The following is a 16,024-nucleotide window of genomic DNA, read 5'->3' on the forward strand; positions in this document are numbered from 1 at the left end:
AAACTGAAAACAAGACATGTCAAATTTATCCAGTTGGCTAGTAATCTGCATGTATACGGTCAAGGTTTGCAAGTATATTTTATGTTCAATCCAGGAAGACAAATAAATATCTTACCTGTCTATAGTATTTTTCATATACAGGATTCCCACTTGATAACTAAAATAAATAAATAATTGGAAATTAAATGCTATTCAATAACTTCTATTAATATATTTACATTCATTCAATAGATAATTGAAAAATAAAGGTGAATAGGATTAAAATATCCTTGACTTCAAAAAGTTTCGTTTTGTTTCTTTTGAGGGGAGTAGGTGGGAGTGAATAAAAGCAGCACCATACATTACTAAGAATTAAGCACAAGAAATAAAACTAGAATTAAAAAATTGCTTTTGACATCAGAACTCTTTTCCTCATGCAAAATTTTACCCAGAAATCCAACATATAACAAATTAGGGGTGAAATGCTTTGGTTAAAGACAGTTTAAAGTCCCAAAAAGCCTTAAGCATTCATCCTCTACCCAAGTGCCCAAAGTAGCTATGAATACAATTCAAAAACCACTTCAATAAAATAAAATGAATACATAAACGCATGTACAAAAAGATGACACTGATATCACCCGATCTGAAATGCTTGTAGGCAGGGAGTGCTATTCAATTCATACCCCAGTTCAAAGCATTCCTTGGTCAGTTGATGAACAGATGTACTATCTCATCATAAAAACAGTTTACAAGTAGCAGTGTTTGAAGGCTCAGGTTCACCTATACAGTAATATGTAAGAGTGTTCTGGAACAAGGAAGGGAGTCCACGAAGGCTTCATGGGGGGATATCAGTGCAGGAGTTTGAAGTATGAGTTGAGGGAGAGGGTGATTCTATACAGAGGTAACAGCATGCACAAAGGCATGCATGCAACAGAAAGCTGTGTTATGTTGAAAAGTCGTAAGGAATTCTAAATGGTGATAGGGCGTGGAGATAAGACTGTGAAGTTCTGTGGAAGACATCTTAGGAAAGGCTTCATCTGCCATGGTAAAAGTAAAGAAAATGAGGATGGAAAAGGGGACAAGTTCAAGAGTTACTAATTTAGTTCTAGGAGATTATTTATGTGACGAGGAAAAGTAGAATGGAATGTAGAGGGCTACTTAGGAAATAATTTTAATGGCCCAGTAAAGAAGCTGAACACTGGAAATAGCAGAAAAGAAGGATATCTTTGAAGAAAAGTTTATAAGGTAGACTGGAAAGGGCTTATTAAGTAGATAAGGGGGCAGGGGAGGCTTAGAAAATACAAAGATAAACAGGGAAAAAAATCTTCCAAGCATCAAGGTTGGGCCTATAGCCTTAATGGGTACAAACTGGATTAAAAAACCAACATTCACTGAGTGCCTACTTTGAGAACACATTATGCTAAGTGCTTTATAAACACTTAATACTTGTGAGCCACATATTATCATCTTAGTTTGCAAATGAAACCTAGTGTGAAGGTTAATTTCATGTGTCAATTTGGCTAGGCTATAGTACCCAGTTGTTTGGTCAAACACCAGTCTAAAGGTTACTGTAAGGTATTTTTCTAGATGTGATTAATATTTCAATCGGTTGACTTTGAGAAAAGCAAATTACCCTCCATAATGTGGTGGGCATAATCCAATCAGTTGAAAGCCTCAAGAGAAAAGAATGAGGTCCCCTAAGGAAGAAGGAATTCTGCCCTCAGACTCGGCGGCAGCATCAACTCTTCCCTGGGTCCCCAGCCTGCTGGCCTGCCCTGCAGATTTAGGACTTACCAGCCTCCACAAATGCATGAGCCAATTCCTTAAAATCAATATGAGAGAGAGAGAGAGAGAGAGAGAGAGAGAGAGAGAGAGAGAGAGAGAGAGAGCTGTTGGTTCTGTTTCTCTGGAGAACCCTAATACACCTAGTCTCAGAGAAGTTACTTGTCCATATTTTTCAATGGCAGAGAGTGGAGTTAAATGCAGGTCTGTCTCACTCCAGCTCCATGCTCTTTCATAAGACTATACTGCTTCCCATATGCCCTGGATTGCTCAGGACAGTGTTGATTTACAACCTGTTGCCCCAGCATCCCAGCCAGTTTACCATTTGCCTCAGATTTCTCATTTTCTTAAAGGAACTATTATTATTAATCACTACATTAAAATAAACCAAGATGGACTCAGTACACCTCTACTGTATACAACTAACTCCTGGCCAAGGTATCAGCTAGCACTGTGTAAATGGTTTGACCACTTGAACAAGTGATGAAATCTGAAACAGAACTAGTGATAACTCCATCTTTCTTTTCCTCATTCTTTACAGATATAACATAACTAACACCTTCTTTTCAAGGACAGCATGCAGAAGACTCACTGAAAAGTATCCTCAGATGCAAGCAACCATGGACACCTAACTCCTTACGGCCTGCCTTTCGAGACAGGGGAGGAAGTATTTGACATGGGTGCTCCTGCTGGCTATTTGGTGTGCCAGTCAGTACAGTGACATGTGCAAATAACTTGCAAGGTGCACCAGGCCATCAGCCGGTTTGAGTCATTAGTGGGAAATTCCAGGTTAGGTACAAATGAAGTACGCGTACGTGTGAGGAGTAAAGTCTGGTAACTCTTGAGGTGGTTTTGTCGTTTCGTCATTTATTGTACGCTATAAATCTATGTGGTTATTTTGTTGTTTGGCAATCATTTTTTATTGTCCAATGACCCCTTTCAGGAACAATGAGCTAAAAAGAAGAAATTGTATGTTTAACACAAAATTAAGTACTAAATTTCCATTTCTCTAGAAAATGGATAGCCTGACAATTTGCATAAAATCTTTGAGGCTATTTCTATTTAAAATAGAGGTCTACTTACATCAATGTTAATGAGTTGGCTGCAACTGTCAAAATTTACAAATGTTTTTCATATATCCACAGTTAAATTTTTAAGTGTAAAAATGCCACTGAATACAAAAAGCGAAACAAAACCCAACAAAAGAAACTTCAACACAGCAATGTGTGTGTGTACTCTACTTGCAACCTGTCATCAGATTTTAAAGGCTAGAATCTTTGAAAATCTGATTTTATGAATCCAACCTGAGTGTCTCAGTATTGAATCTTTTTTAAAACAAGTCCTCTAAAAATTCGTTGCATTTTGTTCAAAATCAGTTGGAAATCTTTAATCAAAGATTAAAGTTCAAATAAAGCTCCAAAAAAAAAACCCTTAGCTTTGAAGCTTTTAGCAAATACCAGTTACTAAAAACAACATTTACCAAGACATTGGAATTATGTCCCTCAAAAGCAAGGGAAGAACTGAACAAATTAAATGATGAGAGCTCAAACTGTACACAAGATGTAATTTTGAAATTCTATAATGTACTTTTGCAATGAATCGTCAGAGTTCCACCAAAAGAGTATTCTTATTTTTAACGCGAAAAATGTATGCTCTGTACTGGAATGAAATGACAGAAAGCCAACAATTTTGCAGTGCCTAAATTTAATGAAACATGTAAAATAATCATAAATAGGGACAACTTATATGACAAGATTTGTCTTATAGAAGTATTTGTCAAAGAGTACCTTTAATAGATGCAAAAAGATAGTTCCTGTGAAAATGTTAAGGCTGATAAATTTATAGTTTTCAATTTAAAGAATCAGAATGAAGAATATTCTTCATTTAGCAAAATTTTTCCTTAGCTAACCAGGTACATCACAACACATATAAGTATATTAACAATTAAAAACATTAATGGTTACCGAGAAGAGTCAACTGTAAGTGTTAACAACCACAAACCATAAAATGTAACTCTGAAAAATATGCAATTTTATGAAACAATTAAAACTAGTTAAACTACACTGGAAAATAATTACACTGTTCAAAAGAGTATTAGTGACACAATAATAGAAACAGATATGGCTAGGAAACTGATAAAAATATGATTATTACCAAGAATAATTATTCTGCTTGTTTTTTAATATCTTAATAATCAATGTGCAGACTTTATTATGTTGCAATATAGAACAAATGTTTTAGAAAATTTTATTTTTGAAAACAGACTGAATAGAACTGTTTCACTACTCTATCAATGTAATAAAACCATTTTGATGGCTACAAAAATTTATTTTTAACTTACAGAATTTAAAAATATTCGCAGTGTCCTTTTCATTCTCAAAAATGTCCCAATTTGAATGAAAAATTATACATTCACCCTACTTATAGGCAAGGGTGTAAATACTTTGCTAGAGAAAGTAAATGAAATGTGTTCCCTCAATAAGGAACAGTTAACTTTTAAAGACAATTCAGTTGAATTTTTAGTGCCCAGAAAAAACAACAACTCATATAGTAAGAAATCCTGAGCTACAAACTGTATCTTATTAATCACCACATTACAAACTCATTGGGTTACTACATAACACATTTGAGAAGGCACGAGCTCACTAGCATGCTCTAAAGTACATCTTGTGCTGATTACTATACTAATACGATACAGCTAAGTGAGAATGGAAAAAACCATCCAAATTGCCAATTCACTAGTCAAGCAAGATGACCAAAGAGTGTTTTGGGTGTATCTCAGTAAAACTGACTTTTTTAACTGAAATAGAATCATTTTAGATTAAAAAAAAAAATCACACATACACAACATACATAATGAATACACAGAGGGAAAAAATTTGAAAGGTATAGCTAAAATGGTAACAGTGATTATCTCTGGCTAATGGAATAATAATAATTTTTACATTCTTTATGCTACTCTGTATTCTCTGAAAATGTTTTTATAATAAGCATGCCCTACTTTTATAAATAAAATAAAATAAAGCTATTTTCAATTTGTGGGAAAATATAAAAATTCAAAAATTTGATATCAGTATGCAAAATTGCATGTTAATTTTTAGCAACTAAACAAATTTCTAAAGGAAAACTTTTACACTAAAGTTGTAAAATCTGACCTTTTAAAATTCTAATGTTAACAGAAATTTAAAAGTAATTAGTTATTCATTCAGTTATAAACTCTAATAATTAAATTATAATAATTCAGTTGCCACAAAGTAAAAAGGAGGAGGCTATGTTTATTAATAAAAAAATCACGTAAAGTATAATGAACTTTACTAAGAGAAAAGTTATTACAAAAGTATAGCATAGTTTACGATCCTACAGTCTGGTAAATTGTATTATAATCCTCAGTCATTTCTTCTCCTCTTATAAGAGTATTAACATCCCTGCCTGTTGCCTTGTGACTTGTAGTGCCTCCTCTCTGTGGGTACCCTTTTGTTGGCTTGGCCATGTGACTTACTTTGGCCAATGAAATATGAGAAAGTTCCAGTTCCAAGTAGAAGCTTTAAGAGCTACTGTGTTTCCACCAGCTCTTGCTCTTTTCTTTCTGCCAAGAGAACAGTATGTCATAAATAGGGGGTGCTCCTTCATCCTGGATCCTGAAATGAAAAAGAATTGCGGAGTAGAACCATAATAGATTACTAGGGAACCTATAATGTGAGCTGTAAATAAACCTTTGTTATTGTAAACTACTGATATTGTGGGTTGTTTCTTAGGTGCAGCATAATCTAGCAAAAGTTAACACATAGGTAATCTAACACCAAAGTATACCAGGTAGCAAAAACAAGAGGTCCTTGTTATTAGGAAAATTTATAGGTTAACAAATAAATGTTGCATTGCTTCATATGAAATTTTTGGTTTCATTTTGGGGGGGGTTGCGTGTGGGTGGGAGATGCTGCGTTATGTGACTTCAAGAGTCTATGATTCTATAGTGCACAAATGAACTGAAACTAAATAGTACTACGCTTATAAATTAGGATTATTGTTCTACAACATGAAAAATGGTAAAAATAGAGAGACATCCTCTAAAACATAATGCTTTTTTCAGTTAATCACAAGGTCATATAATACAAAGAATAACCAATAAATAAATCAATAAAATGGAGAGGGGAGTGGGTATGACTATAAAGGAGTAGCATGAAGGATCTTTGTGATGAAACAGTTCTTTATGCTAATTTTGGTTATAATGACACATGAATCCACACATGATAAAATTACATTATATAACATAATATAATAAATATAATACCAGGTCTTACATTAATTTTTGCTCCAAAAGACACATTAGAGCCGATTCCGATTGTCTGGCTAGGTCTTATTTTCAGGGAAACACGGTACATACAAAAACACAATAATTTGAATAAGGTCTGTGAATTGTGTCAATGTAAATTTCTTGGTTTTGCTATTATACTACAGTTACAGCAGGTGTTACAATTAGGGACACCTGGGTAAAGGGTACATGGGACCTCTTTGTACTACTCTTTGCTACTTCCCATAAAGGCTGAAGACCACTGTGAAGTACAGAGAAGGCAGCAGGCAACCCAGACAGAAAGAACACTGTGTATAAAGGCAAACAGATACAGAATTCTAGGTAGTGAAAAGACGACAACAAAATAGATTTCACTCTTTCAAATAAACTACACAAAATCTTTTTACTTTTACTCTCTCTAAACATTTTTTAAAATGAGTAACAATGCAGTACTAGTGAACTTAAAAAAATAAGTGTTATAATGCATATAATTTTCTGGGTAATTTGCCATACAAGTATTTTTCACATTTAACACACAAAATTTCAGCTATTTAGAATTCAGCCTTCTAATACCCCATTTTCAAGAGAGCTTAGGAACCAGAAGGGGACTAACCCCTACATCCTTTCAATTCCTCCACCACAACCATCATCACTAACCCTTTGGTAGTAGAACAGCAATTCCTAAGGTCAAAGTACCAAATGAAAACAACCAAAGAGCCTATGCATTTATACACACATTTACACAATGTGAATGGCTTGCAGGGTAGGAGACTAAAACCTTCTGATAGGCTTGTGATGTCTGAAAAAGACTTGAGTATTTCACAATAAAAGGGAAAACAGGGTGAAAACTAATAGTAAACAGAAGATGAGAAGGAAAAAAAGGAGTAAAATAGTGGGCAATCCAAAGTGACAAAAGAGCTATCAGAAGCTGTCTGAAGAGTCAAGAGAAAGTCAGTAATAAAGAAACTTTAGAAAGGAAAACAACCCTGAAGCTGGGTAGAGAGGGTGGAGAAAAGCAAGTCACCTGAGCAGTCCTCACCCTCAGAGCCGGTGAGGAGGAGTTCAAGGAAACACAAACAGCCATCTGAGCAGTTCCCTTAGAGAATGCACAATATTAACCCTCAGCTCTGTTATTCACAACTCGTTTAATAATGTAATAAATATGTACTGAATGCCTTCTAGAGACAGAACAGCAGGTTTAGGTGGCTAGGGTTACAAAAATCACATAAGGCTTCTGCCCTTAAAACAGATTCCATTCTAATAAATGTTGCAATGCTCCCTTCTCTAAATATGCTAATATTTCATGCTTGTTCTAAAACAAACCATTATAAATTAATAACACAGTTAGCAGGCAAAGACCTAGGAATACTCTAAGCATAGTGCTCTAAAAAAAGCTTTCAAAATCTGGATCTAAGAACACATTTGCTTTGGAGATTATCAGAAATAAAAGATGAAAGGGACTTTTAAGTGGACAAAAGGATTTCAACATAGTCATGGGGAATATAAACCCACAGGGAATATAGTTAATAATACTGTAACAACGGTGGTGCCAGGTAGATACTAGACTTATCAGGGAGATCATTTTGTAAATTATATAAATGTCTAACCACTATGCTATATACCTGAAACTAGTATAAAACAGTGACCGTCAACTGAAATTGAAAAATAAAATTTAAAAAAGACGGTACAGCTGTATACTACTGAAAAACTATAGGTGTAAACAGACCATACCGCAACTCAAACCAATAACGGACTAGCTTTTGTGAAATCCAATTCAAACCGATCAAACATCTAGCTGGCAGAGTGACAAAGAATGAATACAAAGAGTAGCTACGGTCTCTCCTCAGAAAACAGTGAGTCCTACATATGCCATTCTAGCCAGCCCAAAATAAATGGAAATCGCTGAGAAGCATTATCTTTAAGCATGAATAACCAATTTATGGATTTATAAAAATTCACATAAGGAACAAATGAAACAAAATAACGATCTCTTGCATTTGTATAGCACTTTACCTATTACAAAGGACATTCACAACTTCATCTCGCATGTCCTTTTTCTACACTAACCCAAATGATCACATCAATTCCCATGGTTCAAGTACCACACTTACGCTGATGAATAACAGATTGATATCTGTAGTTCAGACTTCTTCTCTGAACTCCAAACTTAAATATTAACCATATACTCTACATCTCCACTTAGATGTTTCCCAGATATCTAGAAGAACTTGTGACTTTTTTGTCTCTCCAAAAATCTATTTCTCTCCCACCACCAACAACCTAAGTGCACAAGCCAAATACCTAAGAGTCAGCCTGTCCCTCACATTCAACTTTCAATCCATCAGCAAGTCCTTTCAACTAATTCTAAAACATGTTGAACTCATCCACCAATTTCCATTTCTTAGTCCGTTTCTTGTCTTGACTTTAACCACCACTTATCCATCCTCTCTGCTTTTATTCTTGCCTCTCTTATTTTTCTCTCCACACAGACTGCGGAGTAGTCACTTAAACATATAAATGAGGACATATAACATTCCCCTATTTAATGTGACAAAAAATAAAATCCAATCTCCTTGCCATGGCTCTGAGTCCTGCATGATCCAGCTTCTGCTTGCCTTTCCAGCCTCACCTAGGGCAACTAATCTCACTCTGGTATCTCAATTCTTCTAAAAGAGCAAACTCTGTCTCAACTCAGCCTTTGCACGTGTCACTTTCTCTTCCTAAAAAAAAAGCACAGTTGGTGTCTTCATTTTCTTTAGGACTCAACTTAAATGTTACCCAGAAACTTTTTTGGATCATAAAGTAGGTGCTCTTCGCTCTCATTTTCTACCGCAGCCTTGCTTGTTTCCTTCAGGGACCTTATTACAACTTGTTTTGTCTGTGTGCTTTTTTTTTTTTGGTCGCCCTCACCAAGACATGAGCTGCATGAAAGCAGAAACCCACCTCTGTCTTGTTCACCATCATATATCCTCAATACCCAGCACGGAACCTATACATGGAAGCCCTCAAGGAATAGTGGAATGAGTGTTAGTGAAATTCCTTCTTGCACTAAATTCTCAAAAATTGCTGAGTATAAATTTATTTATTTAACATTTACTGACAATCTATTACTTGCCAAAGATTGAGCTAGGCACCGTAATGAATTATAAATGTTCCCTACTCTCAAGGAGTTTACTGGTTTAACAGAGAGAAATAAAACAGTGGGCAAGTCCTTTTTTTCTCAACCTCTTCTGAGAATGTTCCTTCCATCTCCCTATATGAAATAACACCTGGTCCTCTGCTGAAGTGAAAGCCTGACACAGTCTTTTCTCAGAAGGTTACATTCAACTCCCTGCTTAAATGAAACGTAATCTTTTACCTCCCTTGTAGCCCTCTCAAATGATAGCTGGCCAGTTTTAACAATCTTTCTATCTCAGGTTCTAGAAATGGGATTACAATCCCCTTTGCTCACCTCTGAAGCTTGTCCACATTACACTACTCAACTTCTTGTTTTAAAAAACAAAACACAAAATAAAGCTCTACTCTTTTGAAGCTCTTACCTTTCAACAAAATGACTCTCTCCTCTTTCTTGTCACTGTTCTCTTTTAACCTCCTGGTTGCTCTACCTCATTCATTTAAGGCTTTGGCATCTGGCTGATTGTCTTTCTCTCCAACCTACACCTCCAACTGGATGACTTCACCATAGACTTGGACAACCCATCCAACAACTGGATTCTCACTTCCTTGACCTCCTTTCCTCCAATGGGCTCTCCAAAACAGAGTTACACAAGGCACCACCAGTGTGAACATACTTTACGGCCCAGCCACCCTCTTATTCCCATGGTAACGTCCTTACTGGCCCTTCTACCTTTACACAAAACTGTTCCACCTCCTAAATCACAATTTCAAACATCTTGTTCTCCAATCATAACCTCTTCTTTCAAGTTATCATTCTTTGACCTCTATAAGACTCCTTATCCGTGGATCCTTTCATTCTGACTCTGATCCATCAGTCTCTTTGCTTTACTTTCCTCCTCATTCAGTTTAGATTCTATGATGCATCACTTCAATAATCTCTGGCCTGTAACCTAAATTCCCTTGCTCCTCTTGTCTTCTAGTCACATCAGAATAGCAAATTCCCAAATCTGGATGAACCCAACGATCTACTTTCTTTTTTTTTTTTTAATTTATTGGGGTGACAATTGTTAGTAAAATTGCATAGATTTCAGGTGTACAATTCTGTATTACATCATCTATAAATCCCGTTGTGTGTTCACCACCCAGAGTCAGTTCTCCTTCCATCACCATATATTTGATCCCCCTTACCCTCATCTCCCACCCCCCACCCCCCTTACCCTCTGGTGACCACTAAACTATTGTCTGTCCCAATGATCTTCTTTTCTTTGAGACTACAGCTGACAAAGTCACTCAATAGGACAGACTGGCATTACTCTAAGTTCATGATCACTGTATCAGTTTCCTAGGTGGGCCATTAAAAAGTACCACAAACTGGGTGGCTTAGAAAAATAGAAATTTATTGTTTCAGTCTGGAGGCCAAAAGGCCAAAATCAAAGTGTTGGCAGGGCCATGCTCCCTCTAAAGACTCTAGGGAAAGATCTGTTCCAGGCCTCTCTCCTTCTTCTAGTAGTTCATGTAAGTCCCATCTTCACATGGCATTCTGTGTGTTTGTCACACATGCGCACACGCACGCCCAAATTTCTCCTTTGATAAGGACACCAGTCATCTTGGATCAGCAGCTAGTTTATTGAGTATTTTTATCATAAAAGGGTGTTGAATTGTCAAATGCCTTTTCTACATCAACAGAGACGATCATGTGTTTTTCCTTCATCCTATTAATGTGGTGTATTACGTTGACTTATTTTCATTCTTGCAAGTGTTTCATTGTCTTTTCCTGGAAATAATCCAAAAGCTAAAAAATAAAAAGCATCCTTTTTCAGCCAAATGACAGAATCTTTGGTAAAAAAAACTGTCAGCTTGCTTATACTATCATGTGAAAAGATCTGTTGCTTTTTAATCCCCATTGTAGCAAAATACTAGCAGTGCGATACTTTCAGCCATACACACTCCACCAAGCCATGCAGTACAATGCCTGCCAGGACTCACTCTTTTAACCACTACCCAAAAGCATAGAAAACTGACAACTCTAGGTTGTTCCCACATATGTTAAAAAAAAAAAAATGAAAAAATGAATGAAGGAAGGAAGGGAGAAAGCAAGGGAGGAAGGAAAGAAGGAAGAAAATACCCACTATAGGCAGACTTTGTGATTATTACGTGCTTCATTTACTTAAAACCCTATATGTTCCTCATTAGTGGCATTATTAGTTTTTTAAAAAATATTAACTACACTTACCAAGCAAAAGGCTAAGTAAATCCCCCACCCGAGTTTCCACTTCTGATTCAGAATAGGACTGGAGTGAGGTCTAAGAATTTGCATTTCTAAGAAGTTCTCAGGTGATGCTATAGTATAGGACCACTCTCAAGAACCCCTGATGTACATACCAAAATGAGAATTAAACGTCCTTCAAATAATAAACACTAGATTTCCTGAACAGTCAATGTCTGAAAAAAGGCATCTTCAAGACACTGAAAATATACGAGTAGATGCATGCTTTCCCCCGAAGATCAGGAACAAGAGTCCTGGATACTTCTATTCAACATTGTACTGGAGGTTCTAGCCAGGGAAATTAGACAAGAACAAAAAACAAACAACATCCAGATTGGAAAGGAGGCAAAACTATCTCTATTCACAGATGACATGATCTTATATGTAGAAAATCCTAAGAAATTCACTAAAAAACTATTAGAACTAATAAATGAGTTCAGCAGAGTAGCAAAATACAAAGTCAATATACAAAAATTAATTGTATTGTTGTACAATGGCAATGAACGATATGAAATGAAATCAATTCCATTTGAATAACTTAAGAATAAATTTTAAAAAAAAACTTCAATAAATTTAACAAGAACAAAGAAAACAATATATTTAACAAAAGAAGTATAAAAGCTACAAGATATTGTTAAACAAAATTAAAGATACATAAATGGGAAAAGGGTTTCTTTTTAAGGTGATAAAAATGCTCTAAACTTGACCGTGGTGATGGTTGTACACATCCATGAATAGACTAAAAACCACTGGATTGTACATTTTAAATGGGTAAATTGCATGAATATGGATATGTCAGTAAAGTTGTCTAAAAAATTAAATTTTTTAAGAAACTTTTTAAAGGAACAATAAGGCAGGAAGCTCAAAGAAAGTCTGTTAACATCTAAACAATTTTTATTAAACATTTTCTAAACTCAGTACACCTCTAGTACTTCTTAAAATTACTTGATGGCTCATATTTCTAAATGGAGATATAGTCCAAAAAATTATCATTAATTTTGACACATGGAGTATTTTTAAACTAGTACCAGAAATTAACTCAGTAAATTTACAATTTGTAGAATATGCTTTTCCCTCCACCTAGTCTCATGATGAAAACTATAATTAGTACCTAAAAAATATTCAATTTTTAAATATTTGAAGTAAATTATACACTTCTTTTTAAAAATAGAATATTTTGTGAAGTTTTTTTTGGTGATATTATAAGAAAATAAGTCTTGTCCACCTTAATCTATGAACACTGGTACTGGTAAAATTCCTGTACTAAAATAAGGAAGAAATTATCCATAAAAAGCTGAGGGTATAAAAGAAAAAACTCTGTCAAGCACAGAGACAAACCAGGACATTTCAAGCAAGACTGGCTTCAAGTACAGTTAATAGGGTTAAGTTTTCCAACCATTCTAAAATGCCAGATGGTCAAGAATCCACCCCCCAAATCTTACAAGGCCCTGCATGAAAGTGTGCCAGAAAACAAACAAACAAAGACACAGAACAGAATGTAAGAACAGACTAAGAATGAAAGCATCCCAGCCAGCAAAAGATGAAAACTGTAAGCAAACTGAAATCATCCAATCTTCTTCAAGCTCACAACTTTTAACGCCAATTTCCTATGCTAAGTGAACTTTACAAACTATAAATGGCCTTTGCACCCAAATTAAATGTACTAAACTTAATTCCTTCACAACACTATTTTAGACATTATTGCTCCTATCTAAGTAATTTACTGCTGTCTGCTTTGTCACTCAAGATCTTATAAATATAAACTAAACAAAAATCACTCAAATTTAATTTCAAAACTCAAAGATATTATAGAACAATAACTGAATTATGTAGTAAATACAATCTGTAACTCTACAAAAAAGGATTCAGTGAATGGTACATCAAAGGTTATTTGCAACAGCATTAATTATAATTGATATACAAATGATCTGTATACATAAGGGCTTCAATGAATATATTCTAAAGACATGTAAAAAACACTATGAAGCCCACATGGGAAAACACCTATATCATTAAACAAAACAGAATACAAAATTATACGTGTGTGAAAGAGAGAGTTGTTATAAACGCATTTTTTAAAATGTAAAGAAAAAAGCAACCAAGAAGTAAACAAACTAAAATTTAAAGAATGGGGTGGATGGTGATCCATGCTTTTTCTTGCATTTTTCTGCATGTTCAAGTTTTCTGTAATGAGTGAAGAATTTTGAAAATAAAAAAAAGAAATTTAAATAATACTTATATTTAAATATAAGTATCAATACCCATAACAGCACTTCCATTTACTGAATGTCTCCTATATTCCAACAATGTATAAACATCATACATAAGGAAAAGGAAGTTCAGAGAGTTTAAGTAACTTGCCGTGGTCACCCAGAGAGAGTATAAGTGGCCAAGGGAGAATTCAAATCCAAATTTGTCTTGTACTAAAGCTAGTGTTCTTCCCACTGTATAAAACTTCTTTCAGTATCCCAGGGATAGAAATCTTGATACTATAAATATTTTATATACTATTTTACAGTAGATCACAGATCCTTTAAAGCCCATCCTCTGAAACCCCTTTCTAATGTCTTATGCTCTAGGCTAAAAAGTCTTGCTTTATTACAAAGAAAAAGCAGAGAATAAATCATAAGAAAATGGATATTACATTCTCCAATGTACCAAAGTACTATTTGACTTGAATCAAATGTTCCTATAGTTTTATGTTGTCCTTTCAAGTACAATTTAAAATATCATCTGCAGTATCAATATTTGATACTACAAAATGATGAAAAAATTAAAAACTAAATTACCATCATAATCACAGCAGTCCAGTGCCTTACTTCTATCATCCATTATCACAGTACTTCTCACTCTAGAGTCCGTGTGAAGCTCCCTAAAAGACTAAAAGTTACTTCAGTGCATGAGTCTGGGTCTTATTCTCTCTGTATATCCAAGGCCTGACACAGTGGTAGCACACAGGAGGCATTCAGTAAAAGTTTTCTGAAATAAAAAAAGGATCAACCAGCAATAATGAAAGCACCTTTAATGCATATGTTTCATATTTTTAAGTATATGTATAAGTATACATGTGTTGTACCTATAAAATAAAAGATGGAATGAAGTTACCAATGATGCTTGGTATCAGTGATCTATGAAAATTCTAAGTGCAACATTTCATAGAAATTAACAGCCCTGTAAGTAACTAAAGTCCACCAATTATAAGTATTTGGCTAGTGGTTGTATTTACTATCAATAGCTGCGACCATTTAAACTGATTTCAAACTTTTATACCCATTATTTTACATAATCTTCACAACAAATCCTACAGATTTATTCCCCTTTTTATAGGTTAGAAAACCAAACGAACAAAAAAAAAAATAGAGGTAAAAAAACAAATGAACAAAAAAAGAAAAAAATATTTTGGGGCCGGCCCAGTGGCTCAAGAGGTTGGAGCGCTCCTAATGCCTAAGGCTGCCGGTTCAATTCTCAGATGGCCAGTGGGCTCTCAACCACAAGGTTGCCGGTTCGACTCCCTCAAGGAATGGTGGGCTGTGCCCCCTGCAATTAACAACAGTAACTGGATCTGGAGTTGAGCTGCACCCTCCACAAATAAGACTGAGAAGGACAACAACTGGACTTGGAAAAAATCCTGGAAGTACACATTGTTCCCCAATAAAGTCCTGTTCCCCTTCCCCAATAAAAAAATCTTTAAAAAAAAAGAAAAGAAAAAATATTTTGTACAAAAGTAAGGTAGAAGTGAGGTATAAGAAACTTATCTTTGTGATTTAAATAATGCTTTCATGAATTGGAGGTGTAATTAAAAAATAAAGGTTGGAGCTCTTTTAAAATAAGGGAATTAATCCTAAGTGATTCTGACTGCAAAGCCCAAGATTTCCCATTATCTCACCACCCTCTCAACAGTGTTCATATCTGGAACATCAGCAATCCTTAGACCTAGTGGTTCTAGATTTTATTTAATAAAATAGCTTGTTTCTTAGGGGATTTTTCTCTGATACATGGTATCATATGAATAATTTATTACTTTTGCATAACAACAGAGGAATGTAGTATCATGTGAATGTTCATTTTCATCCCTAAATTTATCTGAAATAAATGACTGTTTACAGGAAGCCCCATAGCAAATGTGCTTGAGAGCAGATGTGCCAGGGTTCAAATCTCAAATCTACCACTTAGAACACAACCCTGAGTAAGTAATACAGAAGATTAACTCCTTCTTGTAGAAAGGCTGTGAAGATTAAGTGAAATACTATATGTAAATCACCTAAAAGGACCTACTGCTTATCAGGAGCTTAAAAAACATCAGTCCTCTTCCTTGTCAACAGTAGCATTAGAATGTTTCCCTTCCAGGATTTCTGCATTAATATTTAGCCCACTAGACAAAATTATTCCACAACCAAAGTAAAACCACACTGAGAAAGGCAGAAAAATCACACGTAAAATAAAGTTCACAATTTCCAGTTGTCTCACCAATTAAGTTTTCTAAGCTCAATATCTATGCATAATTAGCCATTCATGGCTCATGGTAGGTGTGGGAATAAAAGATGTGAAGATAAACTATTCCCCTGTCCCTATCCCAAGAAAGCACATACCTC

General features: G+C 35.0%; 1 protein-coding gene across 5 annotated transcripts in view; it reads right to left on the minus strand.

Moving 5' to 3' along the window:
* The window catches only part of EPS15 (epidermal growth factor receptor pathway substrate 15), a 102,093-nt gene that overhangs the window by 79,240 nt on the left and 6,829 nt on the right, over positions 1–16,024 (minus strand). For 4 of the 5 annotated variants that reach the window (XM_074334711.2, XM_019742857.3, XM_019742856.3 and 1 more), the window contains exon 2: positions 116–157. In XM_074334711.2, the coding sequence (XP_074190812.1) occupies positions 116–157 (42 nt within the window). Of the gene's footprint in view, positions 1–115; positions 158–5,260; positions 5,400–16,024 lie in introns of all 5 variants that reach the window. The other variant, XM_088791133.1, reaches the window with a different exon arrangement.

This window comes from Rhinolophus sinicus, chromosome 14, assembly GCF_057876585.1.
Source record: "Rhinolophus sinicus isolate RSI-liver-muscle chromosome 14, RSI-T2T, whole genome shotgun sequence".
NCBI classification, from domain to species: Eukaryota; Metazoa; Chordata; class Mammalia; order Chiroptera; family Rhinolophidae; genus Rhinolophus; species Rhinolophus sinicus.